This window comes from Martes martes (assembly GCF_963455335.1).
Source record: "Martes martes genome assembly, chromosome: 1".
NCBI classification, from domain to species: domain Eukaryota; kingdom Metazoa; phylum Chordata; class Mammalia; order Carnivora; family Mustelidae; genus Martes; species Martes martes.
In genome coordinates, this window is record NC_137888.1 from 101,533,538 (window position 1) to 101,555,425 (window position 21,888).

General features: G+C 39.4%; 1 protein-coding gene across 7 annotated transcripts in view; it reads right to left on the reverse strand.

The window, feature by feature from the left end:
- Positions 1-21,888, reverse strand: part of PEX5L (peroxisomal biogenesis factor 5 like) — a gene marked incomplete at its 5' end in the record, with an annotated part of 167,614 nt that overhangs the window by 55,614 nt on the left and 90,112 nt on the right. For 3 of the 7 annotated variants that reach the window (XM_080818802.1, XM_080818805.1, XM_080818803.1), the window contains 4 exons: positions 3,645-3,740; positions 15,099-15,195; positions 16,114-16,237; positions 18,128-18,322. In XM_080818802.1, the coding sequence (XP_080674928.1) occupies positions 3,645-3,740; positions 15,099-15,195; positions 16,114-16,237; positions 18,128-18,322 (512 nt within the window). Of the gene's footprint in view, positions 1-3,644; positions 3,741-15,098; positions 15,196-16,113; positions 16,238-18,112; positions 18,323-21,888 lie in introns of all 7 variants that reach the window. The other 4 variants (XM_080818806.1, XM_080818807.1, XM_080818808.1 and 1 more) reach the window with 2 other exon arrangements.

The window sequence follows — 21,888 nt, forward strand, 5'->3', positions numbered from 1 at the left end:
TTAGTATATATTGTCAGGGATTATGTAGCATATGTAAAAACTAGTTCATGCCATGTAAAATATAAAACATGGGCACTATTGCCCTGTGGCAAGGACTGATGGGTGCTACCTGCATTGTTCTAAATATGACTCACTGACCGACGCCGAGACCAAGACAACCACAGAGGACATCTCCACATAGTCCCTGGCAGAAATCCATAGGCCACAGACTGAACTGGTTCTATCAAGCGGAAAATGTAAATACTAAATAATATTAGGAGTTGAAAATGTACTTTATATACAACAACAGATATAAAGAAGTGCTGCCCACTTTAGGTGATTAACAATCAGCCAGCCATCCATTAATTCAGCAAATATTTACTGAATCCTCACCAGGTACCAGATATTGTTCTAGATTTGGGGCACAGTGGTAAACAAGAGACAAGCCCCCCTTTCTTAGGGTGGTTACATTTTAAAGTAAAAAGATAGATAACAAACAGACAAAAACAAACAAGAAAAGACCCAGTGATAAATATAAGGATGAAGGAACTCCAGGTGCTGTAATAGCAACTGGGTGGTCAGGTTCAGCTTTTCAAAAGCAGTGGCCCTCGAGCTAAAATTTGGATGACAAGAAGGAACCTGCCACATGAAGATCTGGGGAAGCATGTCCCTGCACAAGACAGAGCTGGGACAGTGAGCAAGGAGGTTGTCCTGTGAGAGGACAAGAGTGTGCCCCTGGGGCTCATGGGGTGACTGAGGAGCAGAAGGAGCTTGAAAGAGGAGCAGGTGTCAGGTCAAGAGGCAGGATGATGACCAAAAAAGGACTTAAAAATGAAATAAAATGTTAGATAGAAGGAATACTGGAATCAGATGATATAAAAGTGTAAGTGAGAGGTTTTGGAAAAACTTGCCATGCTCCAGGCATGATTTTCATCTGGGTTTCACGAGTGTTTAAAACCATCTCTAATGAGGCCAATCTGCAGCACCATTCTTTACTTGTTTTGAAATGAACAATGAGGCACTTCAAGTTCTTTTAAAAATTTTATATCCCACTACAGTGTCTGTAACTTACCACTTTCTCCGTGATTACAACATAACACATGTTTATGATGGAACACTTGGAAAATACAGATAAGCTAGTGGAAGAAATAAAACCACTCCAAAGTCAGCCACCTGATAAAACTACTGTCAACATTTGGGCACAGATTTTCTTTATGCTTATACAGTGCAGTGACATGGGCTCTGGAGTTCAGGTGAAAATCATGGCTTTGAAACTTGCTAAATGAGTGCTACTCATTTTTCAATCAATCTTAACTGCTTATAAAATGCCACATAACTATGGGGCGCTTGGGTGGCTCAGTGGGTTAAAGGCTCTGCCTTCGGCTCAGGTCATGATCTCAGGGTCCTGGGCTCGAGCGCAGCATCAGGCTTTCTGCTCAGCAGGGAGTCTGCTTCCTCCTCTCTGCGTGCCTCTCTGCTGACTTGTGATCTCTGTCTGTCAAATAACTAAACAAAATCTTTAAAAAAAATGCCACATAACCGAAATCTCCTTAAGCAAATCTCATCTGCAAAATGGGAATAGTAATGTTATCTTCTTTGTAGGACTACTACGAGGATTATATGGATGATCTTATTTAATCCTCGTAGTAGTCCTATATTGGTTAATGTAATGTATGTCATCATGTAGCTATTAGTGGCAAGTTGGAATAACAAATCAGTCTCTTAATTCCCAGGAGAGACAAGGAGACACCAAGAGAAGACAAGCCTTCGTGGGCTCAGGTGGGCATCGTTTAGAGAAGGGACTAAACTGATTCTGCCTTGTTCCAGAGACAGCAAAGCCAACACTAAGGAAAACTGGAAGTTGCTGGTAGGCCAATTTCAACATAATATAGGGAAGAGGTTTTTAAATAGTTAGGACTATTAAAATGGAAGCAGGTTTTCTTAAAAAGAATTTGCCACTAATTTGAAGTATTCAAGTAGAAGCAGGGAAGGTTTGAATAAATAATTTATCAAGTACATTTGAAAAGAAAACAAATTTTATTTTATATGCCTGGTTGGGATAGATGACTTCTAAGGCCTCCACCAAAACTAAAATTAAATGATTTTATGAATATATGTACACACACACATGCACACACACAGATAAATGAATAATTTTGTAATTAAGACTTCTGAGATTAAACCCATTGTTTTTCTGGGACCAGATAAATTCTAATGTCTTTATTGATTCAAGATTCTATGATTCTATATCATCTTAAATTTAGTGATAATTCACTGTGGTAAACATAGTAGGAGTTCAAAAGGTGAATTTAATTAGCTCCAAAGTCTGGAAAAATCTACATTTAAGATAAAGTTCAGTACAGGCTCCGTGTAGGTGAACAAGTTGATTGAACTCATCTCGTCTCAATCAAATATATCAGCTGATTACACAAGAACACTAATGCATTAATTTTTTTAAACTAGAAAAGGATAAAATTAAAAGAAGAAATTTGGGTGGATTGTATTGTGATGAGATAAGGTGGTTTTCTTACTGGATTGCTGAATATGATATGAAATTATAGCTAGAATTACTTCCTAAAATATAAAGAACACTTTTAATATGAAACTGCAAATATGATAGAATTACACTTCCAGTATGGAGCTACTGAAAGACTGCTCATAGTATAATAATTTTATCTAAATCCTAGTGGTAAGACAGACACATAAATGAACTGTATCACAGGTATACTTTCAGTCTTCAAGATTTCATATTCGTGATAGAAATGGAGGTCCCACCAAGTTCCTACTTGAGTTTGGTGAAAGGCTCTATTCTTTTTTATTTTTTTTTTAAGATTTTATTTATTTATTTGTCAGACAGAGATCACAAGTAGGCAGAGAGGCAGGCAGAGAGAGAGGAGGAAGCAGGCTCCCCGCTGAGCAGAGAGCCCGATGCGGGGCTCGATCCAGGACCCTGGGATCATGACCTGAGCCGACGGCAGAGGCTTTAACCCACTGAGCCACCCAGGCGCCCCAGAAAGGCTCCATTCTTAATAACAATCTAGTGAAGCTTTGAGGAGTGTCGTAGATGGCATCCGTGATGCACTCTTTGTGATTCCAACTAGGAAGGAATCTTATTGGAAGGCCAGATAAGGAAATTAAAGTTCAAATCAAGTATTTCATTTGCTTTATCAACATTGTCATTGTTTCGGACACTGTTAACAGTAAAAATTTATGGCTCAGGTTTATTATTTGGTAATTATGGTTAGGATGGGCTATTAGTTGGCTTGACTATCTCAGTCATGCCTTTTATCCCACTCAGGAAAATATATATTTGAGGAGCAGCATAACCTTCTGTGTCTTAGGCATTATGCTAAATGCTAGAGAGAGAAAAATGTCAGCGATGAACGTTGGCCTCACAGAGGCATAGCAAAGACATAGCATGGTTCATCATGGAACCCAGACTAGCTCAGATCTTTCTGACCCCGGACTGCAGACAGATTGCTTATCCATCACAGAATTGGCATGGGATTTAACATCTATTAATCACCTCCGGTGGCAAGTCAAAAGTTCTCTGGTAACAAATCTCATTCTAACAATCATTATCATGGTTGTTTCATGTCAAGTTTCAGTTTTTGAATTCCACTTCCAGAAACATGAAACGGAAAAAATAATTTAAAAAAAGGTACCTCCACTGCTGCCTTTGCCCTTTCAAATTCTTCTTCTAAGGAGTGGTTTCTGGAAAGTAATGCACTTCCCCAGCGCTGTTCTTTGGTCAGTCGAGCCTGAAATAAACCAAACACGTGGTGTTATACTACTGGAATCACAGAACACAAAAATCCAAATATTTTCCCTTTTCTCATATTTCCCAAGAGTTTAAGAAGCATCTGCAAAGGATGTTATTTTTGGAGTACTTTGTAAGCATGATGTTGCCCAAACTGGGATGGTGCCAAAATGTGTGTGAGCATGCATGCATCTTTTTTTCCCCAAAGATTTTATTTATTAATTTGAGAGAGAGACAGAGATAGCTAGAGAGAACAAGAGTAGGGAGGAGAGGGAGAAGCAGGCTCCTGGCTGAGCAGGGAGCCTGATGCAGGGCTCGATCCCAGAACCCTGAGATCATGACCTGAGCCAAAGGTGCAGCTTAACCAACTGAGCCAGACAGGTGCCCCATGCATGATTCTTCTAAGAGTGTGTCTCAGCCCTGGTCATGTTAAAACCAAAACCCAGGCCCAGATCTTATTAACATAAGATCTTATTTTAATTGCTCATGGTTTCAGGCATTGATATTTTATTAAGTACCCCCCAGAGGATTCTAATATGCAGTTAAGATGGAGAATCTCCATTTGAAGCCTCAACCTAGCAACTGATATTCCAGCTTCCAGCTTGTTAGGAGGGCTCACCTCAGGTAAGACTGCAAGCTGCAGAGATGGGAGGGGGCTGCTGGGCCCTTTCCTTATACGCACAGCAGATCCTCATGCTGAATTCTCTTTCCTTTGCCTTCCCTCTATTAGCACACATCTGTCTCATGTCCCGTTTCCTCAGGACATTGTGCTGCTAAATAGTCATCGCTTAGATAAACTCATGTTTGATAACGCCGACCGGTTTTTCACAATTAACAGGCAACGTGATATACATCTTAATTTAGCTAAATGCAAATATTCCAGAAGGCCAGCCCCACCAAGAGTCCTGGAGTTTCAAAAATGTTATTTATTGTTAATTTTACAAACACTAAATGCATTCTTTTTGAAAAAAATAATCATGGAAAATAAGAGGTAAACCTCTAGAACTTCTTTTCAGTTTCATATATATTTATGTACCCTCGGTAGTAATGTGTTTCAGAAAGTTTCAAAATATAAATGGTATGCTATTCTGTAGCTTACTTTTCTCCATTCAACAATATATCCTGGAGAGGGACCACATTTAGTATTTCTAGAGCCATCTCATCCTTTCCCAGGGATTTCCTAGTAAGTATATACTGTAGTTGGTTCTGACCTCTCTCCATGAGCAGTTGTGGTGTTTGTGATTTTTCTCCACGTAACTGCTTCTTTTCTTGGCTATCTTTCTACTACACCGTGTGATCCATGAGGGTCGGATTCTGTCTCGTAAATCTTGTTCTCCCCTCTACCTAGCCCACAGCCTGACAGGTGATGTGAATCCTAAGGATGTCTCTAGACTACAGGCTGAGGGATTGCACTGATAAGGCAGCCAGACCTTGGGGAGCAGGAGGAAGGAGTCCTGTGGAGTGAAGCCCCCCTCTGCCCTTTTGTCACCTTTTATCCATGTGTTTGATTGCTCTCCTTTAGGGATGCTCAAACTTGGCTTCTTTTTTTTTTTTAATATTTTATTTATTTATTTATTTGACAGACAGAGATCACAAATAGGCAGAGAGAGAGGAGGAAGCAGGTTCCCCGCTAAGCAGAGAGCCCGATGCGGGGCTCGATCCCAGGACCCTGGGATCACGACCTGAGCTGAAGGCAGAGGCTTTATCCCACTGAGACACCCAGGTGCCCCTCAACCTTGGCTTCTATGGGAATTACTTGAGCAGGCCTGGGCCCTGCTCTAGAACAGTTAAAGAATTTCTGAGGGTAGGGCCTGGGCATTAAAAGTTTGAAAAGCTCTTTTGGGGGCACATGGGTGGCTCAGACGGTTAAGCATCTGCCTTCAGCTCAGGTCATGATCTCCAGGTCCTGGGATCGAGTCCCGAGTTGGACTCCCAGCTCAGTGGGGAGTCTGCTTCTCCCTCTGCCTGCCCTTGCGCTCTCTCTGTCTCTCTCTCTCTTAAATGAATAAATAAAATCTTAAACAAAACAAAACAAAACAAAAAGAAGAAAAGCTCTTTTGGTGATTTTTGAAAAGCAGCCATGTTTGGAAACCACTGTTCAATAGCAAAACTTTGGCCTTCACTCAGCACCATCTATACAGCTCAACTGCTTTTCATTTTTTCTCCATGACCACTGGTCCTCAAGAGGACCCCCAGCCCCTTATTATCACACAGTAGTAATACCAGGGCTCACTACATGCCAGATGCTGCTTCAAGCCCTTTAGAAACTGATACTCACTTTGTCTTTTCAACAACTGGTGAAGAAGGTGTTATCATTAAGTCCATGCCATTGAGGCACAGAGAACTAGTTAACATGGTGCATGGCACACAGCTAGTCAATGGTAGGGCTGATGTTTCTGGGCCATGTTCATAACCACTGCACTATACTGCCTCTCATAGGGGCTGTGCTCCCCTGGCCATTTCAGGAAGACGCAAAATCTAGAAAAGCTGTCTCTCAGAGGTTCATGCATGGCTGAGGGTGCCAATCAAGAAGCCCCCAAGAATATTATGGGCTGAAAACAATAATGAAGTCATTGTTATGAACACTTCTGAACATAGATAATAGTCTTAGACTGCGTTTTGCATTAATGAACAAGGAAGGTTAATTTATTGAAATGTTAATTTATGTTTCCTCCTCCTTGATGTATTCACTGCTGTACCCCCTGATATGTCCTATAAATAGTAGCTGATCCATAAACAGTAAATATTTGTTGAAAATATACTGTAGGGGAATATATGAATTGCTGAATTAAAGGTATTTCTCTTGCCAGCTTCCAGAAGGTAGCTATATGTTCTCAGTCAAGTTTTCTTGGACAGTCCAGGAGGCTAAAGAGCGTTTATAGGAAATTGAGAGGGGACTTGTTTTTTTTGTCCTGTGCCTGGAGCAGCAGAGGTCTATGTTAGCAAAGCCCTCCTATCCCTGGTTCTGTGGACGGGGAACGGCTGCAGGGTGTCTTCATGGGGTGTCTAGTAAGGAGCTAGGCCTGTTAGCAGCACAGGGGGGAAGGCCTCCGGAGCTGTGTCTGTGGTCAGAAGAGGAAGAGGATGCTGCGGCTGCGTCTGCATAGCCATCAGTGCCTCACGCTCAGGTGGGCCAGGCTCAATGGCCACCATGAGCAAGAACTCTCTTGTTCTCTGGGCCGCATGCAAGCTACTACTTTCTGCCAACCCAGATAATTGAGGTGGGGCTGGGGAGAGGGAGCTTCTCAAATGTAAGTGAGATTGATTATCACAGGTTCCTGAGATTAAGGTATGAACAGAATTTTATTGGGGAGCCACTATTCATCCCACTACAACCCTTGTCTGACACTCTTGGGATACAATATATCTGATTAACAAATATAAAGATGAAGATTGGGCCACCTGGGTAGCTCAGGTCACGATCTCAGGGTCCTGGGATTGAATCCCGAGTTGGGTTCCCTGCTTAGCAGGGAGCCTGCTTCTCTCTCTGCCTCTGCCCTTCCTCCCTGCTCGTGCACTCTCTCTCTCTCAAGTAAATACATAAAATCTTTAAGAAAGAAAAAGTGGAGATGGTTTACAACCTTTCAAAATTGATAAGCTGTTAGGATGTTACAGCCTGGTAGAGATGGTAACCCCAAAGGCATTATGATCTTACTGTCTTGTAGAAATTAACCAGTCCTGAATCATACTTGGCAAACTTATTTTGGCATTTCTTTCCCAGCCAGCTCCATAAATCTCTGTTCTTTTACTTTGGAACTAGCTCTTTTGTCTTCCCGCTGGCTCCCTCATTAATGAAACAAACAAATAAATTTTAAAGAAATGTGGACAGATGGTAAGAAATAAACTGTGCATTTATATAATAATGTCATGAATGACCCATGAATGGCATGAGAAGAAAGAGAAAGCACTAATATTTCTGTCCCAAGGCACCTCCTTTTATTAGAGGCACTTTTTACCAGTGAAATACGATCTGTCCCTCCTGTGAAGCCTGACCTAACAGAACTCCATTACTGTCACCGGCTTCCCTTCATCAATGTTTCACGACCCAAGTGGATTATGAATCACAGGATGCAAAGGGCACCATATATCAGGAAGAAGAGGCAAAGATCTCTCTCAGGATTTGAGACGTACAGTTCATATTCTTTGCCACTTAAAACAGCAAGTGTAAATAGAATCTTACTCTGCAAATGAACTTTTATTTCAGTAGTACAATTACTATTTAGGTAAGTCCTATTTCCCACATTTTTAGAAAGGCCTTAAGTTAGACAAGTGTTGTCTACCTCACATTTGAAAGCCATTTATTTGGTCCAAGGAAGCTAAGAGAAATGTTATAAAATATAGGAACACACTGAATGTAAATAAAAGCAGTTTCCAAGCTGAGACTAGTAGGCAACTGAAAAGATTCTGAAACTTTTCAGCAACTTAGTAACCCACCCAGACATAGCGGTTTAGGACTGAGGATGAAGTACAGATTTTAACAGGTAGTAAAGAGCAGCCTTCCTTTCAACCAAGACTTTATTTTTGTTAACACATAATTTCACTATGGCAAAGACTGGAATACGGGAGAGCGTCTATAAACAATGCTGGTGAACTGCATCTACTGCTCAGTACTTAACTAGAGGAGGGGTAAGCAAGACAATTACAGCCATAAATTTGAGTCAAGGCTGTTTTGGTATCACAGTGGCTGTATTAGTAGTTCTCAAGCTTGAGGGGGCACCAGAAGCCTTTGGAAATCTCGTCCAAACACAGATTGCTGGGCGCCACTCCTGGGGTTTCTGCTTCAGTGGGTGCAGGTGGGGGAGTGGGGGCTCAGAATCTGCATTTCGAGCAAGTTCCCCGGTGATGCTGAAACTGCCAAGGGAGGGACCTCACTCTGATAGCTTCTGATTAGATGCTGACGTCATGTGCTTCAAGTGGAACACTGGAGTTCACAAATGTATTCTGATGTAGGCATTTTTTTGCTTCATTGCATGATTTTGAAAAATCTACCGTTACAGCAACCTCCTGGAAGGGCTTTGGCTCTAAAAACAGCCGTTTTAATTGGTTTAGGCTAATTGGATTTTAGGGTATTACATTCTCTATAGAAGAAAGCATTTGTTCTCTCAGCTGTTGATTTTTCTGAATGGTAAGCACTAGGAGAAAGATAAGAAAAAGAACTCTTTAAGAACACTGTTCCATTCTCTTTATTCAAAATTATGATTTTGATTAAAGTTATATTTGAAGCTTACTGTATTTGTGGCTGTGGTTGTCCTAGCATAATAACTCTGTCAGCTAACCTCAATGTCAGTCCTTCATAACCTCTCATACAATTACCTTTACATTGCTGCTGGAAGTCTCTCACCAAAGCACATGTTTAAAAAGCTCAGTATCTTTTCAAAAAAGATTGATGGGGGAAAGGGTGCTGCTAACTATAGAAAAGAAAAATATAACAACTAGCAGATTTCGGGTAACAGTGTAATACAGCAATTAAAGGCATAATCTTTGAAGTCAGACTGCCTAGGGCCAAATCCTGATTGGATTTAATAGTAACTGGTGACCTTGGACAAATTACTTAATCTCTATAATCCCCAGTATTCATATCTGCAAAATGTATATTCACTTAACTGAGTCTGTATAAGAATCAAGTACAATAGGGGCGCCTGGGTGGCTCAGTGGGTTGGGGCCTCTGCCTTCGGCTTGGGTCATGGTGCTAGGGTCCTAGGATGGAGGCCCGCGTCCGGCTCTCTGCTCAGCAGAGAGCCTGCTTCCTCCTCTCTCTCTGCCTGCCTCTCTGCCTGCTTGTGGTCTGTGTCTGTCAGATAGATGAATGGAATCTTTAAAAAAAATAAAATAAAATCTATTTAAAAAAAAAAGAATCAAGTACAATAACTCATGTAAATACACACACAGAATTCTCAGAAGATAGTAAGTGATATAAAACTTGGCTTTTGTCATCCTCTTTCTGGTTAGCACTTATCAGGTGTGACTTTAGAAATCATTTAAAAAATTATCTGTATTTAGAGCACTTTTGTTTAGTGGTTAATGCAGACCGGTTGGATTCTTACATAGAACAGATAAACTCATGCCTTTTTGAGTGGGTCATCATTTTCTTTTTCTTAATCAGTCCACAGGCATTTATTATTGAAGGTACACAAAGAAAGTTGTACCTTATGTGTCAAAGAACAAATTCCTAGAGCTTTGTGCAAGGCAGGCAGCGTATGGTTTCCATCTCCATCCTACTATGAAATTCTGTTGTAGAACTTCAAAGCAAATCAGTGCTGAGTTTGAAAAGAGATGGACGGTCCACTATTATGCATAACTAAAAACTATTTTTGAAACTAGCTTCAAAAATGATAAAAGAATAAAATCTTGTCATTTAATTTTTAAAAAATTTTTATCTGCCCTTCAGTTAACTATTAATTTTCTACAACTTTCAAATTGTTAAACTTGACAAATGTTGTTGTTTCTCTTTTTTGTTAGTATTCTCTTACTTTTCCAATTCAGCAAGTATTTGTTGAGTGCCTACTGTGTGCAGATTTCCTACTATGCTGAAAGTGATCTTTCAGATTTCTTTCCTTCTTCCTTGCCTTCCCATGGTTCGTGCCCTGCTGCCTTTCCTTTGCTCCTTCCTTCCATCTTTGCTGGCTTCTTTCCTCATTGGTAGCATACTGTGTATGGTCAGGAGGGGAAAAGGGATGTCGATGTGGCTCCTGTGCTATCTTCCAACAAGCAAAACTCTATTTATAAAGTGTACTAACTGTTTCTAATAGACATAAAGGTCTTGATACTTCTTATAATTGAATTCCTCTTACTAACCTTTTCACTGCCTCACTTATGGCTTGTGGATAGTCTGCTGAACTGAAATGGAATGAAATGCAAGCTGTCAGCATTTCGAAGAGTAAGAGTGTATCTCTGTATGAAGGAATTTGGGAGGGGAGACACAAAATTGTGTATGGCCTCAGATCTGACAAGAGTCCTAATTTTTCTTACAAAGTTTCTGGAAGAAAGTGATACTCTTTAAAATCACATAGCTCGTATTAATCCTAGAAATATAAGTACAATCAGGGCTTGCCATGAGAAAGGAAATAGATGGTCTGTGACTTCTCTCAGGTGAATAGGCTTGATGCGGCTGATACGAAGTGGTATGTGGTTAAGAACAGGGGCTTTAGAAGCTGATGGATGTGATTTGAGTGCTGGCTCTTCTGCCCCTTAGCTAATTCTAAGATGAATTTCTCATGTAAGAAATGGGGGGGGGGCACCTGGGTGGCTCAGTGGGTTAAAGCCTCTGCCTTCGGCTCAAGTCAAGATCCCAGGGTCCTGGGATCGAGCCCCGCATCAGGCTCTCTGCTCAGCGGGGAGCCTGCTTTCCCCACCCCCCCCGCCTGCTTGTGATCTCTGTCTGTCAAATAAATAAATAAAATCTTAAAAAAAAAAAAAAGAAATGGGGGTATTAATTCCCAAGATCATTGTAAGAATTTCAAAAAATATTGGAAATATCTCTTATTATATGCATGAAGCACGTAATTGGACAGCTATTAGCATGCCTTTCTTTTATTGTTCCTTTAAAAATTTTGAAAACATATCTACATTTATATCTTAAAGTCTCAATTGTTCTGGTTTGGGATACTGCCAACTTGATGGACTTAGGACAATATGGAAGGAAGCATTTGCTGTGCCAAAGTCTGCAAAATCAGAGAGTTGCATGACTGTGACTAAGTACTGGAGAGCCTGGTTCCTGCACCTTCTCATTAGGTCCAACTTAGGTTGGCAAGAACCTGCCTTGGAGCTATCCTTCCAGTGTCCAGACTGGATAAAGAAATGCTTGAACTTGCCATCACTTGCCAGCAAAGGTTGCACTCACTTTCTTTTGCCTTACCACTATCTCAACCTGTTTATTAGAAAAAGTTAATTTCATGTCATCACTTGTGTTTTTCTTCAACTCTTCAAATGTTTTATAATTTTTTTGATTATACAATTTCTTTAAACAATTAACTCCAGGGCATACTAATTATACAGTTGTAAGAGTGTCAAGAAAATTTATTCTTAAATACATAGAGATTATATGATTCATTATCATCTCCTGCCACTCTGATTAGTGTATTTAAAACACTATTTGAAAGAGACTAGACTACATTTTCCTCTTCTCCATCTTGAAAAGAAAATGAGCTAATAGGAATTCACTCCATTTTCTTTATGATTCTGAAACATGATTTTGTTTGAATGTGATTTTTTAAATAAGTCTCGTAAATAGCTCCTCACCTGTTTAACCTAAGATAGTTTATATTGGCTTGAGAGAGAAGAAAACATTTTCTTGATTTTCTCATGAGCCATCTGTGTGATAGTAGAGCAGTAACAAGTTTTGGTAAATTGAAATTGTTTACTTAAATAGTGTGCAAGCAAGTTTTATTTTATTTTATTTTATTTTTTAAAGGATTTTATTTATTTATTTGAGAGAGAGAGCAAGCACAAGCAGGGGAGAGGGGCAGAGGGAGAAGTAGACTCCCCACTGAGCAGGGAGCTGGCTGCAGGCCTCCATTCTAGGACTCTGGGAACATGACCTGAGCCAAAGGCAGACACTTAACGGACTTAGCCACCCACACGCCCCTGTAAGCCTGTTTTAAGTTGAATTTTTATACCACCTTCATCATCTTATCTACCTAAAGAGATCATATATTTAAGGGCAGCATGTTTCTAACAGTAAAAACACCTTTCTGTCTTTTATTACAATTAATCAGCCTATTCTCTTGCTGTTTCATATGAGTGATTAGTATTTTAGATGATTAAATTCCGAATTCGTTAAATTGTCCTAATTAAACCATAGGCTGGACTTAAAACTAGGAGATTATGAAATTTCTTAGTTTAGGCAAATCTTGATAAACATGCAGTGTTTAAAATTTTTTTTTACTTATTTATTTATTTTAGCGTGAGCAAGGGGAGACACAGAGGGAGACCGATAAAGAATCTCAGGCAGACTCCAACCTGAGTGCAGAGCCAGACGTGAGGCTCCATCCCACAACCCTGAGATCACGATGTGAGTCAAAACAGAGTCAGAGGCTGAACCAATTGAGTCACCCAAGTGCCCCAACATGCAGTGTTTTTAAAAAAGCAAATTAAGGGACAAATTCTTTACAACTAATTGGTAACCCTCTAAAGGATTCACTACAATTTATCTAGACAGAGAACTGTCACAGTGCACTTTAAACTGTGTTTTGGAGGACAATATTGGGAATCTCACACAAATTGTCCAAAGCACATTGTGTTTGCTTAAAGGCACACCAGTGGGCATGTGGAAGGACAATGTGGTGGGATGAAATCAGACAACCAGCAGGAGAGTAGCAGTCATTGGAATAATAAGATAAATGCATTGTGGGTCTCCATGGCAACTGAAGACCCCAGCTGATCCTTTGCCCCTCCAGCGTTGTGTAGAACAGCCCACCTGTGCCAAACCTCCCCCCTGCTGCAGAAACAAATGTTCTATTGCTACATTAAATTTTTCCAAGGATCCAGGTTATGAAACAGTACCAATTACTTTAGCTGAATCTAAATCTCTAATGCACTTAACAAGAAATGTTTCTCTAATAAATGTTATCAGTTTTAAAAAAGATGCATTTAGAATAAACACAGAGGATGAAAATACATTTTCATGCTACATTTACAATTCATTAAGCTTCCCAGGGTTATTTGTTCTGGAAGTGAGCTGACTTGTTTTCCAGCAGAGTCCTAGGAGCAGTAATGTTCACCCCTCTCCAGTGAATATAGAAATGGGGAGAAGAGGCTGTTCTCTTAGTGGCTTAGAAAGGTTTCCAGAGGACTTCCATGTCCTCAAAATTTCCTATCTGTGTGTGTCCTCCTTCTCTATGCCACTTACTAGTTCTGGGTGCATAGACAATTTTCTTAATGTCACTGTGCCTTAGTTTCCCTGTCTATAAAATAGGGGTAATAAATAAACTTACCTCATACAGCCATTTATCAGGATCAAATGAGCTAACATGTATTAGAAGACTTTATTATAGCTCTCAGTAATATTTGCTATTATCATAATTAACCCTTTACTTCACCTCAGATAACATATCTCCTCTCTTAATTTCAATATCTGATCTAGTAAACTCAAGAAAATTTCTCTTGCTCACTTCATCTCCCTTATGTTCAACAAGACTATAAACTACATAAATGTGGACACATTTCTTAAGAGATCTTTGTGGTTTTAGATCAAGACTGTACCCTTACAAAGTGTTTGAGCGAATAAAAAGATTGAGACTGATTTTGGCCTTCTTGGCAGTCTTACCCAAAGGAGATAACTAGTTATAGACAAACCAGTTATACTGGAGTTGAGGGTCAAACAGTGGACAGACAGGTCTGGTTCATACCGTACTTCCACCAGTGATTAGTTGGGTACCCCAGAAAAAAGATTTTGACTTCACCAAAACTTTTTAAAGGATCCTTAAAATGAGGCCAATAAGGGGTGCCTGGATGGGTCAGTTTGTTAAGCATCTGCCTTCGGCTAAGGTCGTGATCCCAGGGTCCTGGGATTGAGCCCCGCATTGGGCTCCCTTCTCAGTGGGGAGTCTGCTTCTCTGTCTCCCTCTGCCCCTTTCCCTGCTCGTTCTGTCTCTCTCAAATAAAGAAAATCTTTAAAAAAAATGAGGATAATAATAATTCACAGGATTATTTGAGTATTAGACATAACATACAAAAAGCACATACTAAAGTCCCTAATACTCAGTGGCTACTCACAAATGGTCGCACTTAGTATTATTATTACTGCTAATACTACAACTATTTATTCCTTAACATAAAATTTATTTTAATGTGACGGTCAGGATCCTGATATGTAAGTACTTGGGTCCACAGGGCATACATGCAAATGAATACTTAATTTGTAAGTTCCTCTTCTTGTTCTATTGTATAAATATTGCTAATACTGGAGTAGAAGAGATTTTATATTGCAAAATGATGGAAAAGTAAATGATAGAGAAAAGAAAAAGTGCTAAATATATAGTGAATTCATTAAGACATGTTCTAGCCAAATATATATTTATCATCAGTTATCTAGCCAAATATATATATATATATACACATGTAAATAAAATATTTATGATATAAATTATCTCTTAGAAAAGATGGGTTTGGGGTGCCTGGGTGGCTCAGTTGGTTGGGCACCACACTCTTGATTTGAGCTCTGGTCATGATCTCTGGGTTGTGAGGTCATATGTGGAGTCTACTTGGGATTCTTTCTCTCCCGCTGCCCTCCACTCCCCCACCCCAACTCTCTCACAATCTCTCTCTCTCTAAATTAAAAAAAACAAACAAACAGGAAAAAAGAAAAAAAATAGGTGGGTTCATTAAAGAATCTCTTTCTCTCTCTCTCTTTTTTTGTTACCTGTGCTGGAGGCACTAATTCCAACTCGGAAGCTGACTCAGAGTTCAGGGCGCTTTTCCCTCCGCTTAGCTCTGGTTGAGATCTGTGCTCTGAGGACCTATAGGAGATGAATAAAGGAGATTAATATATACCGAGAAACAAACTCAACTAGAAAACCAGTCAAGAAACCGAGTTAATTTGGATCGTTGAGAGCCATGATAATAAAGCTCTCATCAGAATTTTGGTGAGATAACTTGAAAAAGATAACTTTTATATAATTTTATTACAATGACCACTTTTGAAATTTAAGTGGCTGCAATGTGCTAGGTGTAATTATCTCTGATTTAGAATTTGGTTCAATTATGTACAGACAGTAAATAAATGCAATCCCAGTTTTGTTACTAACAGTCTGCTTTCTTAACAGTATTGTGTTTTGGGGAGGGGAGCATCTCACAAAGTGTCCTTGGTGTGATTTGACCCTTATTTAGAACCTGAAAAGTCATCATAAATGGAGATGTGCAAAGGGCAATAGGAGAATGAGAGAGGCTGTCCTTTAAGAAGCTTGAAAAGCATGGGAAAATTCAGTTAACCAATTTTTCTCATGGGCATCCACAGGTTATTCTTAATTAGCACATTATCTGACAATGATGATTAAGACAGTCAGAAAAGGTTACTTGCATAACCAGAAACATTTACTTTAACTACCATTCATGTAATATGTTGAATATACATACATATGTACATACATATATAAACCTATTTTTATTGATCACCTCTGTTACACATTCAAAAAATTATCAACAAATATGGAACAAATATTGAATTCTGAATTCTAAATCTACCAAAATCATTTTTGGCTGAATTTTTGACAATTCAGATGCAATACTTAGTTTTGGAAGCCACAACAATTAGCATTGCTAAATGGAGTGTTATACATGGCACCAAATATTTGGATTGACTTAACTCATTGGCTATTTCAGTACACAGGCGAAATATCCATAGAGCAGACAGACCATTAGCTATTAAAATATTTTACCATAAGAGTTCTTTTGATCCAGTTCTAGATGAGCATGATTTTCTCTCTGCCATTTGATGTCCCTTGCTATTTCGATCTCCATGAAACTTAACATCATCCCATTTTTCCAGTTGTGTTTGAATGTCTATGAAAGAGATAGGAAAGGGGTAATAGGAACAGTGAATTATAAAGTGCAGAGATAAGAAGGGAAATTAAGATTAAGAAGTCTTATACAAGTCAACCTCATTCAACTGATGCTCCTAAACCCAAGACCAACTTTTTAAGACTGCATGAAAATTAATTAAAACATGTTCAGCTAAACAAAAATGAGACCTAGTAAGAGAAATTGATTTGCTTTTAGTTAAACAATCAAGTTGTTTCCCCGAATTTATTCCAAGAGCTATGTGCATTCTGAATTCTTTGTATAAATTCATGGAATCCCATGGGAATGAACATATGGAGTACTATCCTAGCTGCCTCCACCTAAGGAGGTGGCTTTGAGGCACTTCTAACATATTTCTAGAAATAAATTCTGTTTAAAGAGATGAACCTCACAGTTAAAAGGAGGTAAGAAGGAACTGGAACACTATTCACAGCTTTTGTAAAACTGCTTAATTATTCATCAAACGAGGGAATGAATAATGGAAATAGAAAGAAAGGAGGTGATAGAGAAAGCCAAGAGAATGCTAGAACCATTTTCTCCCAGTGGTTTAATTCTTACAGATAAGAAATTTGGCTGGGTTTGCTCTTATTAACAGGTGTGTGACTGTAAATAAGTCACTTAAACAACTTTGGGGGCCATCTCTAAAAAGATTTGCAGTTGGTGTCCTCCAAAGTTCTTTAAGTATTTTTATGACTTCTTCACAGGACATTTTCTCAAAAGCAGAGAAATGAAAGTTTCATTTTTAAGTTTATTGTGCTATATTGTAATGCATTTAATAATATATCCTTACATAAGTGTGTACATTTCATTATTCATCTGTACAACTGCGAAAACCTAGAACACATTGATACTGAGGAAGTTTTGGAGATAGTTAGAAAACTTTCCTCCAAAGAGACAGGCCTCAGAGAGGGACATGGCAGGGGAGAGAGGACATGAAGGATGCCCTTGGCTTTCTGAACTGTCTGCCACTCTTGTTACTCTTGAGAAATGAGACCATAATTTAACTGGTTCCATGAGATAAAGTTAAGCTCTACTTTCTCAGGAATATGTATAGTAGTAGGTAAAAATATGGTTTTGAAATTAACCAGAAATATGCTCAAATTCCTGGTCTTCCTTATACTAACTGAGATCTTGGGCAAATTATTTAAATTCTAAGTTTTCGATGAACTAAGGGGCTAATGCATGTAATCATGCAGCATAGTCCTGGAGGTGATAAGCCATCAATAAACAGTAGTTGTGGGGCACCTGGGTCTCAGTGGGTTAAAGCCTCTGCCTTCGGCTCAGGTCATTATCCCAGGATCCTGGGATCGGGCCCCGCATCAGGATCTCTGCTCGGCGGGTAGCCCGCTTCCTCTCTCTGCCTGCCTCTCTGCCTATTTGTGATCTCTCTGTCCAATAAATAAATAAAATCTTTAAAAAAAATGGTAGTTGTTATTATTGTATCAGATATATCCCCACGCATGTTACATGTTCTGGCTGGCTGTTCCTGGTCCTTGTGTTAAAACTGTTCTCTCTCTCTCTCTCTTTTTCTATCTCTTGACTGGCTATTTCCCACTCCAGATTAAATGCTCCTAGAGAGCAAGATTCATGTCTCATTCTTACTTGTAACTCCCATGCCTCATATGGCACCTGCCATCTATCAAGTATTCAACATATGTAGGATGGATACATAAATGAATGAATCCACATCAGTTATGCAAGACTGAGCTCCCCAAATACTATTTAATTCAAGCACAAAAGAAGTGTGTGTTGCCCATATTCCTTCATGGAATTAAGCTTTTTACTCCTTTGCTCATAGTTTCCATGTCATTTGTGGAACTTCGTTGTATTAAGGCAAGGGCCAGCAGCAGCAGACACATGCTATTACCTTACCTAAATCTAAGGATGATGTCTCTGGGCCTCGGAGAGGCTGGCCTCTCTGCTCAGCTTCTGCACTGATGAGATCAGATCCATCAGCCTTTTTCTTGAGGGATGAGGTTTTTGATGAGGCCTCCAACTTCTTGCCTTTGGTTTGGGTTTGAGAGACAGGTTCACTCAGGTCAAGGAGATCCAAGCCTGTGGTCAATACTATCAGAGATGGAAAAGTTTAAGATAAGCTCACTCACTGCTCTGAAGTTATTTTTTAAAAACAGGTTTCAGTTGGGTGCAGGAAGATTTTGTGGGTATAGTATAGGTTAGAAGTATCAAATTACCCACTTGCCTGTTGAAAGGCTCCTTCCATGGTTTGGCTATTATAGAAATCACGGCTATGAACATTGGGGTGCATGTGCCCCTTCTTTTCTTTGGGGTGAATACCCAGTAGTATAATTGCTGGTTCATAAGGTAGCTCTATTTTTAACTTTTTGAAGAACCTGCATACTGTTTTCCAAAGTGGCTGCACCAACTTGCATTCCCACCAACAGTGTAAGAGGGTTCCCCTTTCTCCACATCCTCTCCAACATTTGTTGTTTCCTGTCTTGTTAATCTTTGCTATTCTAACTGGTATAAGGTGGTATCTCAATGTGGTTTTGATTTGAATTTCCCTGATGGCTGATGATATTGAACATTTTTTCATATGTCTGTTAGCCATTCATATGTCTTCTTTGGCGAAGTGTCTGTTCATGTCTTCTGCCCATTTTGAATGGGTAAAGAAGATGTGGTTCATATATATAATGGAATATTACTCAGCCATCAGAAAGGATGAATATCCACCATTTGCATCAACATGGATGGAACTGGAGGAGATTATGCTAAGTGAAATAAGTCAAGCAGATAAAGACAATTATCATATGGCTTCACCCATATGTGAAACAAGGAAGAGCATGGAGGACATTAGGAGAAGGAAGGGAAAATTGAAGGGGAGGAAATCAGAGGGGGAGATGAACCATGAGAGACTATGGACTCCAAGAAAAAAAACTGAGGGTTTCAGAGGGGAAGGGGGTGGGGGAATGGGATAGCCTGGTGATGGGTATTAAGGAGGGCATGTATTGTGATGAGCACTGGGTGTTATACACAAATAATGAAACTAATGAAGTACTGTATGTTAACTAACATAATATAATAAAAACAAAAGAAAGAAATTGATGTAATTCAGGTAAATGTGAAAAAAGTATCAAATTAAGTTAGCTCACCATTGATTTCTAAAGATGGTTTGCATTTAGACTAAACAGTTTGTTACATGTTCTCCTTTATTTTGGCACTGTACAAACCCACAAAATAAGACTTAGACCAGCCTCACCAGTGATGAAAGTTTAAATCAAATTAAAAAAATAAAATAGAATATGAATTCAGGTAGTAGTTACTTTATTACTCTGCCATGTTTATAGAGAGGTATAGTTTATAGCACATTTTTTCCAGAGAATAGTCTATCATATTCAGAGGTATGTTTGCAAAACAGTTATGAGGAAGATTTGTAAAAGTTTCTGATGTCTTTGTGTTTTAAATTTTGAACTACTAAGGTATAAGGGATATAAAGGAATGCTGTTAATCATCTTTTATTTAATTAAGCAGTTCAATCAGAAAATGCCTTGCTGTTTGGGCTCACATTAGAGAAGTATTTTCCAATCCATAGCTGATGAATAGGTACACATGTTAATGCCTTTGCTACTTAATATGCAAATTTAAATTTCAATGTAACAAACCATAAAATGGCTACACTTTGACTTCCTAGCAGGTTGGTTACATTGCATTAAATACTCTAGGGGCACCCTGGTGGCTCAGTGGGTTAAAGCCTCTGCCTTCAGCTCAGGTCATGATCCCAGGGTCCTGGGATCGAGCCCCACATCGGGCTCTCTGCTCAGCGGGGAGCTTGCTTCTCCCTCTCTCTCTGCCTGCCTCTCTGCCTACTTGTGATCTGTCTGTCAAAAAAAAAAAAAATCTTTAAATACTCTAATAAAGGCAGAAATAATTTGTTTTGATGCAAAGTAGGTAAATGAGAATAAAATAGGCAAGTCTTGTAACTTTTTATCCTTTCTCTTACAGTGCAAGTCACCAGGGTGTGGCTAACTCATCGTGAGAAATGGAAAACTTCAATTAGGGAAGGTCCCTCCAGCCCTGCCTCTCCACCAGTTCAAGCCCCTGAGACTGGCTTTTGGACTGGCCTGGTAGCTTCCTGGCCTGGGATCTCTTCACCCTGATAGTTTAGGAAAGTCAACAATGTATCAGAAAAATCTTGGTGTTAATCCTTTCTGACACCTTCTACAACTATGACTGCAGCATTCCTTCCCTCTGACCTCTCAGCTTGTCCTCTGGGTAAGGAATGGAGTTTTGTTGATATCTCAGCACTCTTTCCATGTGCTTCTCCCTTGCACTCAAGGTTGGATCAGGCATTTCTTTAGTACCACACTGTCCTCATGAGCTAACCCCCCCATAGAATCTTTAGGATAGTTTGTCAAGCTCTATTCTCAATAATCTTGTTTAGATTTCAATTATGAATCATAGTGGTTGGATGGTAATGGTGAAGTAGAAAGACCCGGCTCTGTCACTGTTTAGCTGTGTGACTCTGAGAAATTTTCTTGATTTTGCTGAGTTTCAGTTTCCTCCTTGGAAAAAATGCAGATTAAGTCTTTTTGGTATGATGTGAAGATTAACTTATATAATTTGTTTATTGACTGTGTAAAGTGCCAAGCATACAATAGGTACTCAATAAACGTTATTTCCATTCTTTAGTGGCCAATTCGTGATGCTTTTCTTTCTTTTTTGTTGATCTCCTCCTATTCTCCCTGCTTTTTTTCTATTTTGGGCAAGAAGCATATCCATACACTCACAGAAAGAAGAAACACCCCTGGGAATAAAACAGAGAGTGAAACAAAGATATTGGTCTACAGAGGATGCTCTGCAGTAAATGGCCTGAAAGCATCAGCTTATCTCATCCGAGTCTTCCTGAGGAGAGGGGAGCCACTTTCCAGTGCTAAGATGCTCTGAGTTATGAGCAGTGTTTTGTGGCCACCAAGCACTTCAAAGTGGGAGGAAAGAAGTGGTTTTTAGAGCTAAGCTGCCTGGTTTGGTGTTTAAAATTTAAGCATGGCAAGAAGCCAAAATAGGCTAGGATATAACACTTTTCATATTCTTTGAATATTTAAACAGAAACATCCAGTCAACTATTATGTTGGCAGAGATTCTAGGCCCACCAAGATTTCCTTATAATAGAAGGAAGGAAATGGATAATAGTCTCTGGAATGCCATATATGTCTTTTTACTAATTGTACAAACAATTAGGAATTAATCATTTGCTCCTACACTTCTTTTAGAAGCAAATTATATAGGACTTGTCTATTCATATATAGGAAGTACATTTATTACAGAATAATAACTGGTGAGTATTAATTTAATTCTATATCTGCTTCTCACTATTCAGAACAAATGGATTACTAAAAGAGTGAAATGCAAATTCACGCTTGGCTCAGCAACATTCTTTCCCTCTCCAAACTGGCCTGGGCACTTCCTGTGTTGGTTCTGAGCTCTCTGTTCTTTTGTTCTTTGCCCAGCAAATGTGAAACAAATGCTTTGCACACACAGAAAGCCCTATTTGTTACCCAGTTGATGAAGTGGGGGGTGGCTTGGAGGTTGGATGGTAAGCTCTGAAGCTGAGAGAGTCCCTAGGGGCTACAATTTCAAAAGCATAGAAGGATGGGTGCAGCCTTTTACTTTCTGGA